Genomic DNA, 21,842 nt, shown 5'->3' with positions numbered 1-21,842 from the left:
TCAGTATGCAGAGACAAAGGGTCGTAGTTCTCACTATGTTCAATAATATTTGCCTTAAATACATTGAAATGTGAAAGTGGAACAAAAAAGTGATGTTGCTTGGTCAAATGTAAATGCAACCTCTTGCTAAGAAAGTTCACTCCACATCACTGATGTGCAGGTGATCTAGTATTTAGTCAGGTTTAATGGCATGTATATCAGTGTATTAGAGTCATTACTTTATGCATTCTTTGTAAAGTCTGAAAAAGGTGTAACTTGGAATCCGTGCTGAAGTCCTCTGCTGCGAGGAGTCCAGATCTGTCTCTCCTCCTCTGGTCCAGCCTGGATCACCTTAAGGACACTTTGAACAAACAGATGTAAAGTTAAATGCGTGGGTTACAGACTTCTTTACATGCACACAACTTGTTATCTTCTTTTAAAAACAGATCATAATCTTATTGTTATACTTAAAACCTTTCACTCTTTCGCTCATGGTGCAGAGAGATGCAAGAGCTTACGAAATGCTATTAGCACCTGTTAGTGGGCTTAGTATATGATAGAGGTTGCATTTGTATTGTGAAATGTGCCATATGATTTTTTTATTCTTGATGTATTTTTTAATAAATCACGATTATAACAGCATACAAAAGTTGTCAGTTAGTAACAATCGTTCGTTGCGCCGGAAACATCAACTTCGGCCATTTCCGGCGGTNTTTATATATATATATCTGCTCTGTTTTCCAGCCTGAGTCGATTTAATTTATTGTTTTGGTTGTGTGTGATTTAATTAATTTATTATAATTTTTTGATTGTGAGACAATGTGTGCTCATATTGATTTATTTATATATATATATTTATATATATTTATCTATATAGAGATGGATAGATAGATGGATTGNTTCAGCACGGATTCCAAGGTACACCTTTTTCATACTTTACAAAGAATGCATAAAGTAATGACTCTAATACACTGATATACATGCCATTAAACCTGACTAAATACTAGATCACCTGCACATCAGTGATGTTTAGTCAGGTTTAATGGCATGTATATCAGTGTATTAGAGTCATTACTTTATGCATTCTTTGTAAAGTATGAAAAAGGTGTACCTTGGAATCCGTGCTGAAGTAGTTAGTAGTAGTAGGTAGGCCTGTCACGATAAATAATTTTGTTGGACGATAAATGTTCCTGGAAATTATTGCGATAAACGATAATATTGTCGGCACCATTGTAAGACCATTTTAGACCACTGACATAATGATAATATATCATAATAATTCTAGTACATCCTTTCAAACAGAACTTTTTATTGAACATTCAACATTGCAAATGAAATGTGAAATAATATTAAAATATATAAATGATATATAATAAATAAAACAAATTAATTAAATTATAATAAATTAATTAAATCACACACAACCAAAACAATAAATTAAATAGACTCAGGCTGGAAAACAGAGCTCTCAATCCATCTATCTATGAGCACACATTGTCTCACAAGCAAAACAAATCTCCTGAAAAGAACATTCATGTGTTCAGTCCACAGTGCACTGTCCATACAAAGACCCAGATGCCTCAACAGGCCATATCCAAATCTGTTTTTCGAAGTTTTCGAGCAAGGAACACCAACATGTTTGCATTGTCGGGCAAATGCATCTTTGATTGTAAACTGTCGGGAAGGTGGGGGCTCTCCATCTCCAGCTGCCGTGTTTGCTACCAGCTGCGAAAACGGAATGGAGTGGTTGTGTTTTAGGTGTAGTTTAAAATGCGTGGTATTGCCTGCTTTTGTCGCTACCTTTTTTAAACAAATGCGACACACCGCCCGGCTCATTCAAGTCCGTAGGTTGGCCTCGTTGATTTGGCTTGAATCCAAAATACTGCCACACCGGAGAATCGAGATGTGTAGGTTTTGTAACCAATTCCATTTCACTTTAAATTCCCCGCGAGTAANCTCTCGCACACACACACACACACACGCACACACACACACTTCTCCGCCTCATTCTGTTTTCATTTACTCGTTCGTTATCTGACCAGCTTCAATCTTGTAGGCTACTCACTTCGTTTCTTGTAGCCCTCGAAAGGGTTTTGGAGGTTGATGCCTCGCTGAACGTGAGTTGAATTGGCTTTCTTGTCCGCAGCAGCAGAAAGCATTTTCGAATGTTTGAATGAATCAAAGTGGGTCGTCCCCGTCAATTTTCTCTTATGCTCCAACACACAGTTGCACGGGGTGCAGAATAGTTTCCCCCCGCTTTTTGCCTGGTCTTTAGTAGAAATGTTCGTCGGTAAATGAGATGGATTAGATTTTTTCATTTTAGTGTTTTCTCTATCGTGTGAGCTCCACACGTTCACTCTATACAGTGTTGTTTACATTCTGTGATGCGCGAGCTGATGACGTCACGTCAAGACGAGTCAACTTTTTTTTCCCTCAACTTTGTGTGGAAAAATGCGGGGATTATGCAGCCTTTTGATAAATATGCGGCCTTTTAAAAATCTGCGCCATTTTGCTGATTATGCGGTAAATTCTGCGATCGCAGAATCACGTTTTTCTGGAGGGTCTAATTATTAATTTTGTTTTATTGTATTAAATCAAATGTGTCTTTGAAGAGGTGCTAGATTACTGAAAAACAACTGTTAGTGTGTTTATGCACCAGGCTGCAAAAGATAAACAAGCAGTTTGACCGAGAGGCAATTCAGTGCAGAATACATTTTTANGCCTTTTGATAAATATGCGGCCTTTTAAAAATCTGCGCCATTTTGCTGATTATGCGGTAAATTCTGCGATCGCAGAATCGCGTTTTTCTGGAGGGTTGTAACCAATTCCATTTCACTTTAAATTCCCCGCGAGTAAGTCACAGGTTGTGTCCCGCTTGTCGCTATATTATTAATTTGGCTGCTACGCTGCTGTACGTGCACACGGAGTGTCCTGACCTGGCTGTGTGTCAGCCCCGCCACTCACAGCGCGCATGGACGGCAGCCACAGCTCGTCTGGCAGCCACAGCGCTCCTAGCTAAAATGCTGGTCACATCCTTATGTAAACAAACACGCATGTAAACGGCAATTTATCGAGCTCAGAAAAGTTATCGATTCCATTTTTATTTTACGTACGATAAGTCAGTTTATCGATTATCGCGACAGGCCTACACAACATAGCTGAATCACATCTATAATGTAAAAGCAGGAAACAGTTTGCAGACTGTCCCTCACGCCACACAACATTGAATATCAGAAATGTTCACATTGATGCTTCGACATCTTTCATTATCTTTCATCTAACTGTATAATCTGTCTTTCTTTACAGTCATTTACATGCTGCCGGTGCCGGATGGACAGGCGTGGGCGCAGTGAGCAACGGGGCCATGGTGGAGCCCGGGCAGGGCGTCAACGGGGCGGTGCTGACCAACCAGGCCGGCATGAGCACCGCCGGCTACCACACCCACTGATCACTGAGCACAGCGGGCCTCTGAAGTCTCTGAGGCCACAAGATGATACTCTGTTGGGGGAGGGAGGGCATTAGATGCTCTCTCTCTGAAACCACACAAAGTAATTCTGTTAGAAAGGCTGGTACGCCATTTTATCAACCTTAACCAGCCCATAACTTAACACCCACTGCCCAAATCTGCAAGTGTAAAGAAAAACCATCCACTCCGGGACACTTTTAAAACACTTTTAAAACAGCTAATTGCTAATGCACCTTTGCATTCTTGGGCACATTTTATTGTTTGGCGTATTTTTGTAATGCCTGCAGATATCTGGCCAAATGTAAATTATATAACCATGTCAAGATATTTCTAGCACAGCCACATTTTAGTTTAAAAGTAAGATAGTAAAACACCAAGTTCTGTTTGTTTTCAGAGCCAAAGAGAAGGGCAGAATTTTATACCAACGTGTAACAATCATACGGGGAGAAGAGGCTACCAGCGTTGCCACAGAAAGCACTCGGTAGTCCATAGGAAGTCATGCGATGTGTTGAGTAATGGGTGCATTTTTTTTTTTTCTTCTCAATTTGAATCTCTCATTTCTCACGTCTGTCCACATGTTACTAAAGTGAAAAACTAGTCCAAGCAAGTTCTCAGGGTGTGTCAAGTCATTCTGTGAAATGTAGAAAATCACTGAGAAGACAAAGTACACAGTTTGAGGGAAAGTGGGAAAACAAGTAAAAATTCAGCGCTTCTCGACTGTCATCTCCCGGGACGGACTGATGAGTCTGTGGATAAGAAATGTTTGTGCTTGAGTGTGTGCATGAACTGATGCTTTTACACACAAGAACAATGTCCATTAATCTCCCCCTGAAACAGAAAGGACTACGCCATTATAATTTTTTTTGCAATGGGTGAAATAGTATAATTTGTTTTTATTTTTTAGCAAATTTAAAATGCTGACATTGTATAAAGAGCCTTTTTTTGTGTTTAATTTCGGGACTGTCTTATAGAGAGATGTTGCAGTGACACAGTTGAAATCATGTGACACATGAGACCTTTTATGTTTGTTTATAAAACATTAAGTGGCTGCCGACTTTATTTTTTAAATTGGATTTTCAATATCTCAAATAAACCAATTGCAGGGATTACTGCCACTCTTATCTTACTAATAGGCAGACAAATATTGCACAAATACTTAAGGTTATCTTTTCACAAAATTTGAATTACTAGTTTTTTTGTTTTTAAAATGTTTTTGCATTCCACGTTGTTTTCTGTTTTTATGTAAATAACCAAACGGTCTGTTTAATTGTACTGAATCTGTATAAAGACGACATGTTAATCAAGGAAGCGCGCTTGCTTCCTGTTGGGCTAATGGACTTCATAAACGGCTGTTCTACAGTAGCATCCCTGTCCAGTGTACAGTAGAGATGGTGCAACATTTGATTCTTCCAGAGGCTCGGACGACAAGCAGCATTGCTATGTAATGCAAAAGCCTTTCCATTCACAAGTAATGCATCATTTAAGTTATTCTGTCTTAAACCTAAACAATTGTTTTTATAGATTAAGAATCAACCATATAAGGATCAGATTTTTGCACTGTGGTCACCATCAGTTTTAACATAGTTAAACAAATCCATTGTGTTGCCTTATTATTATCATCATCATCATCATCAGTGAGTTACTTTTTAATTTAACCAAAAATCATCCAAGAGTAGGCGTTGCCTAAGAATGTGTTCAACCTATGTTTTGGCAAGGACAGTTCTGTTGATGCTTCAGTAACATGGTTTGAGTTTTTGCTTTGTCCCATTAAAATGCTGATGCTTAAAACTGCTCTCTGTTACGCTGTTTGCATCTTGTCTTTAAAACCAGGTCAGAATGAAGGGTTAACAAAAAGTATAATTATCTACATTTATATAAATAGTATTTTTCTGTTCTCTAAAAGTTCCATGGTATGTATTTCAATATGGTATATAGATACAACCAATTTCTTCATTATACAATAATAATCTATGAATTGGATCGTTTTTTTTTCATTTTGAACCTTAGTACAAAATGTTTGAATGAATCATATTTGGCAAAAGGAAACTGCAATTCTTTAAATATGATGATCTGATGTTATTTGTAAGATTGTTACCAGAAGATGATGGAACAATGTAGGCTTATTTCGGTATTTTTCTGTATGTAAAGCTAATATAAACAGTCTATACATTGATGGTATATTAAGCATTTATTTTACTTTTTGCTCGGGTAGAATGTGAACTTATTTATAAAAGTGTGTTTATTATTCTGAAATGGTATTAAGAGGACTGTTTTAAATCAGCTCCAATGTTGGAGTTATCCATGTCAACTCATGTCAGCCTCCTGTATTTAGAGCATTACAGAGCTCCTCCAGCCTCACACATCGAGATTTTAGCTGTTGCTATAAACACTTCAATTACAGTGGAAGTGGCTCATTACAATATAGATATAAAAGCAATATTCAACATGAAAACACCTGAAAAAGAACCTAAACTGAAGCATTCACCAATATGAACTACACCTCCCACAATGCAGCGACTCAAGAGAGGCCGCCTCTTTTTTGACCACGTGATCGCCTCCGACCAATGGGGAGTGTCGTTACAGGCGCAATGCGGTTGTCGGGATGTAAGGAGGAATGGCGACGGTCGAGACGGATTTGGAGGCCAGAGTAGACCTGAATGTGACCAAACAGAAGCCGAACACAGGTAGTTTGAACATTTGCTCTAAAAACACACACACAGATAAATAACAGTGACACAGGTGGTGTGTTAACAACGAGGTGGAGCACTGTTTAAAATATGCACGACACATTTGAAGCATTGCAAAGCATTTTAACTTTGACATTTTTCTGCGAAACTTAAGAAAGCAATGTGATTTGAAATAAAGTTAAACATTGCAGTTTTTATTTTTGATATCTATTTTTCAACTGAATTTTACCAACACTGTATGGTACATGCATATCAATTCAATCAATACTGACATTATGCTTGTACTGTTATACATATTCTACTCCGCCTGATTTCTTACTGATTCCCTATTTGTTCCTTCATTTAATTCCTCATGTTCATACCTGGATCATTGCAGCCTGTATATGTTTATAAATAGTGTTTGAGAGTAATGATCTACAAGTAATTAAGCTATTGGTTTAATTACAAGAAGTGCTACCATTTGTTATGTTGTTAACTACTAAATCTACAAACAGATATAGGCCCATTGTTTTTACTGTGACCAGTTTTCAAGCTGGTCACAGCTGCAAGGTCTGCAAGTTCTTTTATATCGGAAGAACTTGCAGACTTCCTATATAAAAAGGAAGTCTGCAAGTTCAATGCTATTTTAGTCACAAAACTGAGTGACTCAGTAAGACAACAGACCCATTTTAAAACCAGCTCTCAAGTTGATACAACGGTCAAAAAAGGTAAAGGTTGAAATAAAATATATCTTGGTATTTCATTATTTTTTACATTATGTATGATAAGTGAAAAAGTGGATATTTTTTTTTAATAAACTTAGTCCAGTGACATCATTTTTATGGTATGGATCCATTTTGTCATAATGTCGTATTACATGCTAATTTGATATTTTTTTGTGAATTAATGTGTGTCATGTGATTTATGCGTTGTATATGAATAAATATACACACACACAAACCATTTTCTGTAAGGTCAATAAACAACTTCATTCTATCATATTCGTGGCATTTATGTTTATTTTTTCCCTCTTCATCCAGGTTAGAATCAATTTCCTTCCAATGGAGAGTCTGAAAATGGAAACAGAGGTGACAGTGTCCTCCTCAGTGAGCGTGGTCTCCTCCTCTGCTACCCAGACTACCATCTCTCAGGCCACCCTGGCATCGAAGCAGAGAGACGGCCGAAAACCCACAGCCACGACTCCCCCCTTCCTCTCCAACCTGGGGAGGGCCACCCTGCGGGGGATTCGCAAGTGTCCGCAGTGTGGCGTCTACAACGGCACCCGCGGGCTTAGCTGCAAGAACAAAGCCTGTGGGATTTCCCTCAGAAATGCTTCTACCAAGGCGGGCAGGAAAAGCAAGAAATGTGGAGTGGAGGTGGTGAAAGTGATAATAGACAGTGAGGAGAGTGTCGGGAAAGAGGGTGCAGGAGGAGTCCTTGGTGGCGGCTCAGGTGGAGGAGTCCAGGTGTTTTCAGTGAGTCACAAAGGAAGAGGAGCCACAGCGACACAGCTGGGCTTTGTTGAACTCGTCCCCACGGATACGGCTATAGCTACAGGAGACGGTGCCACCCTGCTAACTCGCATCAACCTGGGGCGCTGCTTCTTGCCCTCATGCAGGCAGGGTCAAAGGTCAAATCAGGGCGAGACAGAATCAGTGGTGGCAGGTTCAAAACAGTCCTCCGACAGCCTCTGCGTCCACATTAAACAAGCGATTGAGTGTCAGAGTCGCGCAACACCGCTGACCTTAAAGAGCTCCGTGCTGGAGGGGCTGCAGGCCTCCATTCAAGCCAAGGAGGAGCTGTGGAGGCTGGCCACGGAGTCTCCTGGCCCCCTGGTGCAGCGCGTGGCAAAAGACACCCTGGTGGTGAAGTGCCACACAGATTCCCAGCATCCTCTGGGGCTGCTGCATCTCACTGTAGGAGCAGGGGGACTGTCGGAGGTTAAGATCGAGGGGAAGGGCAGAGAGCAGCAGCACACGGTGTGTCACTGCGCCTGTCAGCTCAGCAGCAGGAGAGGTAAACCTGGTGCTGATGGAGCAGGTGGATCGTCCGCAAACTCTCTTCCTCCAGCTCCAAGCTCACAGCCCTGCCTTCACTTCTACGCCTGTGTGTGTGCCTTTGCAAGCGACGAGAAACTGGCAACAGAGTTTGCTGCTTTCATCAACTACACCCCGAGTGGTACAGTAACTGAGCCTGTTTTCTTCTGTCAGTTCAACATATTTAAAGGAATAGTTTGTAGGCAGGTGTCTATAGAGTTGTATCGATGCAATGATCAGCAATTCAATCGTTGATACAGAGCAAAAGAGTTGATGTAAACCCTATCCTAAGCCATTACACTTGTGTGTCAACATTTCCATCCAAGCAAGCCTTATCCCTAAACATTTAACAGTGCTTAGTCATGAGAAATGTGGCACTATAGGTTCATTTTTATAATTTTTATATATTTGTTTTGCTTTAATGTCTGAAAGAGCCCAGTAGTAAAATAGTCAAATCATATTTCAGTTGCAATTTGATATAAATCTAACTTATGTTAAAATGGGCGTATGATGTTGTTTGATATGCCTGGCAGTCTTTATACCGAGCCAAACGAATTGGCTTTACTCTCAGTAAGAAAGAAGAACATATATTTAAATTCCTTTTCATTGGTTTTAGTTTAATATCGAATGTGCTTATAATCCTTCTCTCTTCTTTCTTCCTTTCAGGTGTGCAGCAGAACGCCACCAGTAGGCTCTTCAGTCTCAGTGAGAAGCCTCTGCAGCAGGTCGAACCCTTCATCTCTCATCACACAACAAAGAAGCTTCGCCTGGATGATTCTCTCTCTGGTGCTTCACCATAAAACCATCTTTATATCATATTATCACTCATTAATGCAGGATGATTCTCCAAAGCATTTTTGTCTGAATCTTCTCTGTCTGTCCCATCCAACCTGCGTCTCTTTGATGTCATGCCTCTGTGTAGCCCCCTCAGTGGCCTCTCTCTCTGGGTTGGGGATGGAGGCAGTGTCAGCCCCCGGCCTGAGGAAAGCTGGTCAGAGGAAAGCCCCCGGTGCTGGGGGGCTGAAGGCTCCAGGTGCTGCCTCTCTGCACTTCCCCTCCCTGCCTTTTCATCTTCCTGCTGCCTAAATCTGTTTGTTAAAGAGCCTTACATCGTCTTAGACATCTGTCTCTATCTTTATCATCCCCCCCGTCTAATCCTGCAGCACTAATCCTGATCTGCTACTGAAAAGAACAGGGTCGCACTGTCGAGGAGCATATTTTAACGTTGGATTCGAAAACATTTACAGGCCTTCTTAATGAAAGTTGACAGGCAGAAGCTCTAAAGTCTTTAAACACTGAGTATATGGTTGGTGAGCGGTCCACTGAGAAACAAAAAGAAGATAATGTATGCGTGTTTGTTGTGATCTTCTAATCTGTGTGTCTTCATGTCTCAGGCAGTACGCAGGCTGTGGATGAGCGTACGCTGACCATGGGCTTCCAGCAGTGGCTGGCCAGCGTCACAGAGAGGATCCACCAGACCATGCACTACCAGTTTGATGGTAAAGATGAAGTATTATTAGCACGCTGCATGTTTATGGATCATTTCACCATGTATATGCAAATAGATAGTATATCAATTGCGTTAATTTGCTTTTCGCCAAGAGTTAGATGTGATGATGTCACTTTCATGGGTGAACCCCGCTCCTTTCCAGTGGACTACCATGGGACCTCATTCGGGAACAATATCTTAATAAATCAAGAAGTACACATAAGATGTTTGTCAGTTTAAACATTTATTTTGCAACTCAACAAAAGTTTCAGTTTGCCTTGTCAAGTGGTTCTATACATAGTTTTGAACTTGCTTTAATTAACAATTATTTTGTTTATTCATGGCCCAAGTTAAACCTGTGTATCTCCGCTAAACAAATGGCTTTTTTCAATTCTTTGCACTCAGTAAAAAGTTGTTGTTGTGTTTCCAACAGGGAAACCTCAGCCTCTGGTGTACCACGTCCCCCAGGAGTTCTTCAACGCTCTGCAGCATCGCCTGTCGCTGGGCTCCAAGAAGAGGAGGCTGCCCAACTTCACGACAGGTGACATTTATTATAAGAAAGCTATTTTTATCATACCTGGACCTCTACAGGTGCTGCAAGTGTGTGTACTGCATCCCATCCCAATATCTTAAGAAAAAACACAGTGACAGAGATGAGTACTGTAAAAGTTCATATTGCATTGCCTAGTATTTCAATTGTTTGTTTCTTTTACCTTCTACTTCACAACATCTAATATCTGAATATCATGGATTGACTCTTTCTCTCTTCCTATCTGTGTGAATGTCAGCGTTTGTGAGGAATGATGGACTTCCTCTCGGCTCTTCCTCCAAGTACACCTGGCACATCACCAATCTCATGCAGGTCAAACGCATCTTTGACACCTCAGAGGTAAAAAATAGAACTTTCCTCCTCCTCTCTTTTTGTCCCCCTAGCTTTCCAATTTCCTTTTTACTTTCTTAGCGAAACCTCTCTGATCTCTTGTTGTCCTGCTGCCAAAAACAGAGAAGATATGACATGCTAATATAATAGAAACATTCAAATGTACAATCTTCTCACCTCTTTATTTCCCCTTCACTGTCTGCCCATCAGCTGCCTCTGGCGCTCTCTCAGAGCTTTGTAAAAAACGCTGACAGCTCGTATTCACGCTTTCACTGCCCTGAGCCTCCGCCTGAAACAGAACTACCAGATGGATTCAGAACAGATCGGCCGCAGGCTATACGACCGATGGAGCTCCGAACCTTCCTCAAAGTTGGTGGGTTGCTTGTTTTCAGCCTTTTTATAATACCATGAAGCAAGCATTATATTTACACTGACAAATCTCTGCAGGACCAGCGGATCAGAAGGATGCCTGTCCGTTTGTGATCGAGTGGATCCCTGACGTTTTGCCTCGCTGTCAGATGGGGGAGCTCAGGATCAGCTTCGAATTTGGACACCAGCAGAGCGGCCAACCGGAGATCTGTGACAAAACGAGTGTGGCAGAGAAAGGAGGTTCTAATAAATCCGACTCAACCCAACCCAAACTCACAAAGGCTGCTGAAATCCTTCTGGTGGTTGTGTAGTGACAGTAATCAGTGTCAAACCTGCAATAATCCATTTAACTGCCTCTGGGTTTAAAGATATGGATTAATTAAGCAATCACACACGAGAGGCCGTTCTTGAACGTCATTCTCGGTCCGTACGCCTGTACTGGAGTACCAATAATGACGTTCAAGAACGGCCTCAAGTGTATGATTGCGATTCTATTACACAAACTATCATTGTAATCAACAATATCGTAAAAATAATTTCATAATGTGGGCTAATTTGCTCCCAAACCTACGCTTTCTGCTTGAGTTAATCTCCGTCAGAAAGTAGTTCCTAGAAAGTAGTTCCCATGGTAACGGTTTGGACACTGTTCCGAAATCCACCATTTTCTCCTGGGTTTTTCAGAACGCTTTGAGACATTTGACAGCCCAGGTAGTTGACGCCAATTTCTTTTCGTTGCGACTTTTTTCCAACGCACTCAACTCGTCAGTTGAAACAGCCGCAAATCTTTCGTTGGTTTTGTGTTCTGTGTCCATGTCCAACCATTCATCAATACTGAGGCCCCCCAACAAATCAAAATTAACTTTAAAATCTGACATTTTGTAGCTACCGATTTCCAACGAGAGACAATGTATAACAGTGTAACGGCTGTGTGTCGCTAAACGTTGCTATGGAAACCACACGATGTAGGCTCATTGAAGTAGTTTCGGTAGGCTAGTGGCGTGTGTAGGCCACTGGATACTTTGTGATTAGGCACGTTCTATGTGATCGTTGTTTGATCTTGGAATCAAACACGCCTATTGACCAATCAGAGAGCTTGCTCAAACCTATGTGTTATAGAATATGACTCATTGACTTCTACAGCATCTAATACATGTATTATTCTGTCATGGATAATCAATTGCCATATGAAGGACAGTATGATATTTATCATTAGTATTTTCAGACAATCTAGTCTGTTGTACACAACTCATCATAATGCCTTTTATATTGAATGCTAAGTATTCATTACATCAAACTCAAAGAAAAACAACAAAAAGGAAGAATATTTTGGGAAAAATGCCTTTTTGTTTAAACACAATAAGACACAACAACCAGAAAGAAGAAAAACGTATACCTTGTATTTAAAACTAAATAAGACATGTTAATGAGCTTGATGAAAATGTTTCTTCCAATGGGAAAACACACATTCACTATTCCCTAACCTTTCCTAAAGGTTAACCGACCTGTATTTGTGTTCAAGATGTCTGTGTTTCTATGAAAAGCATAAAGGAAATAAAACACATTCATTGGATAAAATGTCTCTTTATTGGTAAATAAGGCTTGGCTGAACTTTGTTTGTAATGCTAAATAAAAAGTGTGTTTTTAGTAAAAGGCCGTGCACCATATTGATATATAATCTCAATCATTCGTGATGAAAGACATGAACAAATAGAAATTGTGTTTTGATTGAGCTTGGCTTGAGTTAGCCTAAGATCCCGATCACAGCGTCAAGTGCTCTGAGCGTGAGAATACAGCATTTCGCATGCTCAAAGCTGATTGGGTGTTGCCCCACCGCTCAAATCTGATCGACTGTTTGCCGATTACTGTTTTGCTGTTACAAAAAGTTAGTCACTGCCACCAACACGTGGATTATCGCCTACAGCAGCACGCATTTTAAAGATTGCCTTGATATTAATAACCTCAGGTTTACTAACCGCTGTACGCTGTTTTAAACACGATAGTTCTGGTAAACTAATAAGATTTGACGTGGAGTGGTTCTCCTTGAGGAAATGATCATGTTTGCTAGCTTTTCAGAGAAAATGTATTTTATTTGCTTCCCATGTGTTTTATACTCAGAGGGGATGTAATTTACCGTGGATGTATAAAGATGTTAGACTTTCAGGAACTGAAGCATGTTTCTGCAAGGATGAATTCAAATATAAGCAGCAGGAAAACGAGCTCATCGGATGGGCGGCTCGCCCCGAATGACAGCCCATACACAGGCGGAGAACAGGTATGTGCAAAGTCTGATTAAATCACCTGTTTTCAGTTAATTATCTCAAATTGTTATTCTCTGTAAGGAAACTGCTTTGTTTTGTTGTTTTAGTGAACAGTGGTCTGTGTTGCCCACTAGAGGCTTTACGTTTGAGCAGGTTGGATCCGGAGTTTGACGTGTCTGTAATGTTTCCCGCCTGTTATATGCTGGCACTTGTATAAGCGAAAGGCAGTTTGGTACCATAATTGACTGTTTTCTGCATTCCTGACTGACTGACTTGCATGAGGTCATATTACCAATTCATTCAATTCAATTAAGTTTAATGCAACGAGCAGAGATATGACTTGTTGTTTGTGCTGCATTTGATCATATTTACCCTTTTAATTCACCAAATAAGTCTAATTGCAATTACAAAACAGTTTTTTCCAAGGGAGCCTTAACCAATATGAAAGCATTATCATGATTCAAACAATGTTGGTGGCAATTTTTATGAAAAGACTTCGTTCTGTAATGCTTTCCCAGCTTTTATGGGTTGATGACACATTTTCACCAGCAGAGGGAGACACAAGCCTTCTCTTTTCCTAACAGGGTTAAAGCTTTTCTAGCAAGCAAAGAAGAGGTGGAATTCCTCTGAGAAAATCAATGTAACCAGTGCCTTATAAAACTCTGTGAAATTGACAAATATAGAAGAAAAATTCTGCATTTATCTGCATCTCATAATTTGGCTGGATCTGGCTTTCCTCCCTTCTGGGCATCACAAAGCAGGAATTACATGCTTGCTTTGAGATTTATCACTGGAAACATCACACATGCTTCCAAAATGTGTCCAAATGTTCATGAATTAATTAAGATTACAAGTTAATACCATGAGAACATTACGCCAAATGATATGCACTCCTCAAAAATAGCAGCTTGCACACTGTGTATCTACATCAGGGGTGTAGGCGTTAGAGAACAGTGCCAGCCCCCGGCCCTGTTCCTCCCTCACAGGCCCCCAGGACATCAGTGTTGAGTACAGCCTCTGCCTGTACAGGGGGCCCGGCTGCCAGACAGCTCTGAGCCACGCATTGAGCTGTTTATGTAGTCTGTCAGTCACAGCAAAGCATCAATCCTCTGCTGGAAGGGAAAGCAAGCACATTGTGACTGGGAGACTTCCTCCGCTGCCTGAAAGATGTGTTACATACCGAAGCAGAAAGGGCCTGAGAGGGGAGGGTGGAGGAGTAAGAGAGAAGAACAAATAGTGTTCAGAAAGCAGAAAAGTTGAATTTTATATTATGTAAAATAATGGCTCAAAGCTCGATGATTTCAGAAAGAAGGAACCATCATCAAGATACAACATTATATAAAGATTTGGGTGTTATTCAGGCGCCTGCAATTGTACAGTAAGACGATGTCATTTAATATCACACATTAAACGCATCTGTTTCATTTATATACCAACAAAACGCAACTATGATTTGACAATTGTATTGCTGGGGTCTGTAGAAAACAGTTGTGCTGCTAACGGAAATGGTGACCCATATATTTCAAATGTATTTAAGAAAACAACCTATTTTTTTAAAGATGGTTTACTATCGATGTTAACACTTCCCACAATCTGGGGTAAAATTAAGTCAGTCTATTTCTCTTTTCAAAAATATTTAGATCTAGAAGCATGATGTTACGAGTTTACTGCTATAGCTGGTGAGCTAACTGACCCCTGGTCAGTGAAAGAGATCGTTGACCTTATTTTCTCTGTTTTATTTAGTTTACACCCCCATGGCATTTTGTTCAGTATTGCACACCATTCAATAAAGTTATTACAAATCAAAAGCACTTGGAGGTAGCTAGTGGCACTAGAGAAAAAGTCAGGGGATCTCAAAAGTCTTCCATCTTTATTATCCTGGTAACATAGATGTCACTCTGAACCAGTAATTCACCGACAGACATCGCAAAATGAGTTTGGTTAAGAGACAACGTTTAGGTATTGTATCCTCACCACCACCCGGCATGAGGAATGTGAAAAAGCTCATAACCCAGAAAACTCTTTCCTTCTCTCTTATCGCATGACTGAGTATAGGCAGCCAAATAGAGACAACAACAACTACATGTCTGTCATCAACAGACTCGCACTGAGATGACGGCTCTCTCTTAGCTCTGTGGTCTGAAACAAGGCTTCTCAGGTTTTACTGCCCTTTTGGACAGCTATGGCTTCTTACATTGGCTTTGTACTGTACTCTGGAAGATACAAAGCTATTTCTACTTTTATTTGAGCAGTTCATTGTTGCCACGTCTTCAGCAATAGTCCCTCCCCTCATGTGTCAGCCGTGTAATGATAATAAGGTTAGAAAGGCAATCTGCACGCAACAAGTGGAGACCATTCAGTGTGTCTTTCAGCAGAAACTAAAACATTAAAAGGGGAAAAACCTTGAGGAAACGCCGATCATCAGTTGGAGAGGTCAGCGTTTTCCGTGCCAGATGAACAAGGCAAAAACACATGATCTGAGCCTGCCTGGCACAGTCGCACATATTAGATATGCATACTCAGTGCACCTGCACTCAACAACACGCTCTAATAACATGCTGCCCTTCGCTGTAAGACAAGGGGGAAGTAGACCTGCCAACAAGTCGTCCACCTGCCAATTGGCATGGCTGGAGGCAGACTGATAGGACTTGTCAACACATCCGTGATGACTGACGACAGACCGTGACAAGGAACATTTCTATATCCTCGATACAAACTCCATTCAGTCTGCCCCAAAAGAGAGGCATGGCTGAGGCAGCACCAGAAAGAGACAGTGATATGGAGAACAAAGATCATACTGACCCTTTACCCAAAGACCTCTGAACCCTGCCTATCAATCATTCAGTCAACAAACTAAATCCAAAGTCAATCCCCTGACAATCAATATCTCAATTCCCCAAACTGTCTTTAAAGATTGCCACTGACCGCACAACAGCCCATATTGATAACCACGTTTTAGGAGGAATTAATCACCCTTGAAAGATGGATGACTCTGTGGAGGGACTCGATTTTTCTTTTTGCAATGTGTCAGTATATTGTGTACCAGACCTTCAACCAAGTATCGATGTTTAGTACATATTTGAGCTAAACAGTCAGAAGATTTTGGCAGTGAAGCTGTTCCATGAGATTATATGTCTGATTAGCCTTCATAACTTTCTGATTTAAAGCTTAATGGAAGACTGTGAAAACCAAAGAAACAATCTTGATTTGACCCTTTGCATTACATGTTTACTGATCCATTTACCATAAACAGAGATTGTATTGGCCTAGTTTTCTACTTGATTATATGCAATGGCTTGAACCAGCACCCAAGTGAACAGGGCCTATTGTTGTGGTGGTGGTGTGAACAGTGATCCGTTTACTTGATGATATAGCAGTGGTGTGTTTGATATCAAGTTGATTGTTCAATTATTTTGTTTATCTGCATTTTTTTTAAAACATAATGGCACAATCAAAAAACCTCAGTTAAAACAAGTGTTTGTTTCATTTGAGATATGACTGGTACACTTTTAATCTTCTTGTTTAATGTAACCCGGAACAAACCCATAATCAACATTAGTCAAGTCGATGTATTTATATAACCCAATATCACCATCTTGAATTTGTAATATTTACATCCTAAATTTCCTAAACAGTAGTGGATGGAAACATTAGCACCGTCTTGTTGATTTCTTTGTAAAAGTTGTTTTAAAATGGTGCTACATTGAATAGAAACTTGACAAGTTACAATACATATTTTGGGTGCACACAACTTTCTCAGTGAGGTACTCAGATGAGTACCTGGAGTCAGTGTTTGGTACTCCAACTTCTGGCTCCCCTCAAAGCTAGTGGAGTATGAAGCCCTCTGTATAGCGAATGTCAACGGGGGGGGGTGGTAGTGGAGTGCAGAGCTTCGTGACCACATTGTGATCAGCTGTTTAAGCGCGGTGCTGCTGTACAGTCCGACGTTAACAGCAGCCCTGTCTGTGCACACGGAAACCGACTCTGTTGTCCGGTGATCTAACCGCCTTCTGGAAAAGCTTCACAAGTACGTCGGTACACAAATGCGCTTTTTGACACAAGTGACGGTACGCATTTCAGATTGTTGCCGCGCATGCGTACCTGCGTACCACTTATGTGCACCCCGGCATATTTAGAATAAAATGAAGAGATTAGTACTTTCCATCTTTTACATCCATCAGTATTCGGATGGATCCCATTTTGTGCAGCTCAACCACTACTCAAGACTTACTATGTTCACCATACAAGGCATTTTGTACCATGTAAACACAACCCTCCTGTTTCTCTCAGACTTGCATCAGCACTGCCCCTGCTCATTTCTCCTCCTCTGACTTCCTCCTGATTGTTGAGCTGAGCAGAGTCATCTTCAGATCCATCAGTGCAGAGTCATTGCCTGAGGAAACATGGGCCAATTATGGCCATAAATAATAATGGGAGAGCGCATCTGGCATGATGACTGATGGGCCTCTCACAGCTCATTTACATGCTTTTGTGTGGCCATCAGCAGCTCCGCTCTAATGTAATGCTCAGCAAATGAGCCTTTCACTGAAAATTGTACGATTCAAGGGTGGAACAGTGGCACTATAGGATGGCACTAACATGGATCTAAAGGAAGGAAAAAGGGCTGATGAAATTGGATATATTTGCAGGAAGATTGGGGGGGTTTATTGTCCCTCACATGTTGCCATACAAGCACAGACTTCCTGTCTTGTGCCTTGTCTGTGCATGTCTGTGTAAGAGAAAGAGAAGTCAATCCATCAGCATCAATTACGGCGACATGGTGGGAGATTGATTGTGTCTGTGTGGTCAGGTAACAAGCCAACCTCCCACACTCGAACACACACTGCAGATACCTTACATGCACCTGTCAGACACCTGCCCACTTAGCCTGTCTCCTTTAATGCCATCCATGTCATTTTATAATGAGCTAAGTGAAAAATGATAGTTAGTTTGCGACAGAGATTGGTGGTCAGTTTTTAATTTCTTGGAGGTAGGTGTCAACGGCACTCAGGGAATCCTTAATCTGTCCTTTAGGTCAGTGGCTGCCTGGAGCCAGAGAACAAAAGGCTGCAGCATGCTGACGTGTGTCCCGCCAGCTGATAAGCCCGGTTGTTAATGGTGTTGGGGTAGATTTCATTACCCCCTCCAGACTGCTCTCATTAAATAAACATCCTCCTGTCACATCCCTCACCCTGCGAGAAGAGCAGTATGCGACGCAGGAGGGGTGAAGAGGAGATGAGGCATGAGTAAAATAGACAATAAAGTGGAATGTTAATGGAAAACTTGTCAATCAAAGTCAAATCAGTCGCAAAATTTGTGTTGACATTCTTGCCGAATAGCTCGAAGGGCTGTTTAGCTGGCGGCGAGGCTGCAGGGATGGCTATGCCCGTTTGCTGATCCAGACATTTGGTGCAGACACTCATGATGCCCAGCCGATGAAACCTACTGACTTTGATTCCATGACATTTCTAGGGCTGTCCCGAATACCATTTTTCGGGCTCCGGATATTCGGTAGTAGTCAGCAGCGAATATTCGGTGTGGAGAGATTTGTATTTTTTTTTTATAAAATATCTTTTCAAAAAAATATTTTAAAAAAATATATATTTTTGGAAAAAAGGTTTCATAACACGCTCCGAATCCGAGACACCTGACAACACGCTGTTAAGCAGAAAGAGCATACTATTATGATTTATATTTATTTATTGTCTCAGTACTCGCAAACATTAAAACTAAATGTGTCCTGTGTAGGGTAACTGTAGGGTCTGCTGTATTGTTGAGGATGTTGATGGCTGGGATACGTGGGGATGCACCTATGGACACTAGTTATTATTAGGCTGAGCTACTCAACTTTATGCCAATAATTGCCTTAGCCCCAGATGTTCCCACATTACTCCTATTATTTTCACTATTCGGATAAAATAAAATAAACAATTCGGTTGCTTGCTTGCAACTATTTTCCAAGCAAAGTAAGTGCACGTTTTTATCATGTGTAACGTTACTGTTTAAACGGCGGATAAAGCAGCTTCATCATGGCAACTTGACAACAGCTAAGCTAGGCTATACTTACAGCATCCAGGTGACTTTTCAGAGTGGTTGGGCCACCGTGGTAGGCCAGTTTCTTATTGCATATTTGGCACACTGCCTTCTTCTTACCGTCGTCCAATTTAAAATGGTCCCACACAGCTGAAGTCTTCGGCATTTTGTGGGTGAAACGAGGTGAAGCGAGGTTCCGTGCCGTTTGCGTTCGTGACTGTGAGTGAACGCGATGTCAGGAGCGCAGTCTGAGATTGTATATATTTCCGCATTTTGACAATGCAATTCAAAAGTATAAATATAATATAAGAATATGGCAATTCACCTTTATTAATAGCATACATTTAGAAAAAAATTTTTTTTCTTTGAAAACATTTTTTTTTTTTTTTTTTAAATAAAAAAACGAATATCCGAATAATGACATTGAAACCCAAATAGTTGGCCAACGAACGAATAGTCGAATATTCGGGTACAGCCCTAGACATTTCCCCTAAAATAACCTGGGGGTGTACCAGGTAGGGCTGCTCAATTAATCGTATTTTAATCGCAATTACGATTATGGCTTGCAACGATTACGAAAACAACGTAATCGAAATAAAACGATTATTTTTTTATTATTATTATTATTATTTTTTTCAAATATATTTTTTGTTTTAATTGGTTTTTCAGTTGAATTATACTTAAAGTTCAAGGTAATCAACTGTTAAAAACATACTGTTCACATTTTATTTCTCCAATAAATTGATGTTTTCAAAGTAAATGGATAATCGTTTTTAATAATCGTGATATTGACCAAAATAATCGAGATTATGATTTTTGCCATAATCGAGCAGCCCTAGTACCAGACCTCTGTAGCCCAATGGCTCGAGGCTAGCCACCAGGTTTTGAACACGCAGACGAATGCACAGAATAAAAAAGATGACATCCCTGCATATCTGCATTTAGGAAACTATGCATGAGTCTGACAATGTTATCCAGATGCAATGCCAAATCAGTGGAGTACCCTTTTTACTTTGAGCTCACTGCCACCATCAGGTCCAAAGATGTTTCTTTGCTCTATTTATAACCAAATATCTGCAAAACTGTACCGCGTGTATAGCTTTTAAGCAAGTGATGGCATGCTAACATTGTAAACTAGCATGCTTAACAATGAATCTGCATTGTCTGCATTAGCATGTATCCATGTTGAGTTTTTTTTATTACACCCATGTCAGTGCTCAAGACCATCTGCGAACACGAGGCTTCAAGCTGTTTTGAAAGAGCAATTTTTTAATAAAAAAGTTTCTTGAGGGAGGGTGCAGGTGTTCACAGTTGTTATTGTATCATCCAGTCCCGTCTCAACAGGCAAACGTGTTCAGTTTTTGTTCCGCTGTAACACTCCCTGACTCCTACTCAGTCCCATTTGTCTCTTTGCTCTCCTCCCATTAGTTCTCTCTACAGTTTTCTTTACAGCAGACCCTCCTTACCCTTTCCTGACCTTGTCTGGACTCTTTTTCTCTCTCCTCCCTCTCTCCTCTCTCATGCTCTGCTCTGACTAATCTATGCCATCATCCTCTCTTCATCTATCAGGGTGCTCTCATTGTTTTGACGTCTAGTTAATTCTCGGCTCATGATTTATCAAATTCTTATTACCGCTTGCTGAAAGCCTCATTCATTGTCCTGATGTATGGTAATGATAGTCCCGGTGCGGCTGCCTGAATCGCAACAAACCCACTCATTTATTTTCTTCTTCCTCCTCTGTCCTCCCTCCTTCTCACACGGCTGCTTTTCTTTTGCAAACTGTTATTTTTTGTACTTTGTCCTTGCAGTTGTCTTGGCTCATCTCCCAAAAACATACTGCATCTTTCCACAAAAACACATGTACCTGGAAATCCAATTCGTGCAACCTACAATAACATTAACTTATTTTAAACAGGCATGTTTGCTACATGGAAAGTTCATGTAGGTAAATTACAACTTATTTGGCCTACTCATTGACAAGCAGTTATTATTTCAAAAAGATATAATACATGCATCTTCTACAGAGTATTTGTTATGACATATTTAATAGTAGTTCAGTGTTTTGAGTCGTCTTTTATACAAGCTGCTTACTTTCAACGACACATTTCCAAAATGATTTATTTCTCGTAACAGGAAGAGATTAACATTCTGTTCATTGACTTTCAATTTCTATACAATATATTCCAAAATATTGTCATTCAGTATTTCCTGTAGTAACATAACTTTCTCTATAATAATATAATGTGGAAAAATGAATGAATAAACACTAAACTGTGTTCCCACAACTGCAGAGTTTCTGTACTGCTTATAGCTAAACGCATGGGTTACATTGAAGTGTGCTTTGTTGTTATAGCAATACATTTGACCTGATGTTTTTTATTATTTAGATATTCTACAGAAATTGGATGTTCCTCACAGCAGCTGCCTTCTTCCTGCTGCCAAACAGTGAGTCTGCTCTGTTTTCCTCTTAGCCAGCCACAGTGGCACTGAGCCGGGAACATGTCTTCACACATTTTTAGGACTATACATGTAGTTAAGGTATACCTTCCAATACAATGCAACCCGATGCAATACCTTCACAGAGTCTGGCTTCAGGATTTACAGAGTCTAATTAGCACTTCTGTGATCTCAATTGGACATTGATGGATTTTTAAGTGGTTACAAAT

General features: G+C 40.5%; 3 protein-coding genes across 6 annotated transcripts in view; 2 read left to right on the top strand and 1 right to left on the bottom strand.

Annotated features, from left to right (window-relative positions):
- Positions 1-5,236, top strand: part of tia1 (TIA1 cytotoxic granule-associated RNA binding protein) — a 13,945-nt gene extending 8,709 nt beyond the window's left edge. For both annotated transcript variants that reach the window (XM_010796183.1, XM_010796182.1), the window contains exon 12: positions 3,286-5,236. In XM_010796183.1, the coding sequence (XP_010794485.1) occupies positions 3,286-3,427 (142 nt within the window). In that variant the 3' untranslated portion in view covers positions 3,428-5,236. The remainder of the gene's footprint in view (positions 1-3,285) is intronic.
- Positions 1-21,842, bottom strand: part of LOC104966875 (secretory carrier-associated membrane protein 1) — a 397,416-nt gene that overhangs the window by 175,900 nt on the left and 199,674 nt on the right. The gene's annotated exons all lie outside the window — the stretch shown is intronic.
- Positions 6,054-11,392, top strand: cunh2orf42 (chromosome unknown C2orf42 homolog). Of its 2 annotated transcripts, XM_010796184.1 has the most exons (9): positions 6,054-6,129; positions 7,152-8,289; positions 8,814-8,933; positions 9,070-9,180; positions 9,542-9,646; positions 10,070-10,177; positions 10,425-10,525; positions 10,727-10,889; positions 10,964-11,392. In XM_010796184.1, exons 2-9 carry the CDS (start codon positions 7,173-7,175, stop codon positions 11,194-11,196), a joined length of 2,058 nt encoding a protein of 685 aa, XP_010794486.1. In that variant the 5' UTR covers positions 6,054-6,129; positions 7,152-7,172; the 3' UTR covers positions 11,197-11,392. The 2 variants fall into 2 exon arrangements, with proteins under 2 accessions (XP_010794486.1, XP_010794487.1); XM_010796185.1 differs by lacking the exon at positions 9,070-9,180.

This window comes from Notothenia coriiceps, unplaced genomic scaffold, assembly GCF_000735185.1.
Source record: "Notothenia coriiceps isolate Sejong01 unplaced genomic scaffold, NC01 NC01_scaffold00037250, whole genome shotgun sequence".
Classification (NCBI taxonomy): Eukaryota; Metazoa; Chordata; class Actinopteri; order Perciformes; family Nototheniidae; genus Notothenia; species Notothenia coriiceps.
The sequence above is the reverse complement of the archived record's forward strand: the minus strand, read 5'-3'. Positions and strand labels throughout refer to the sequence as shown.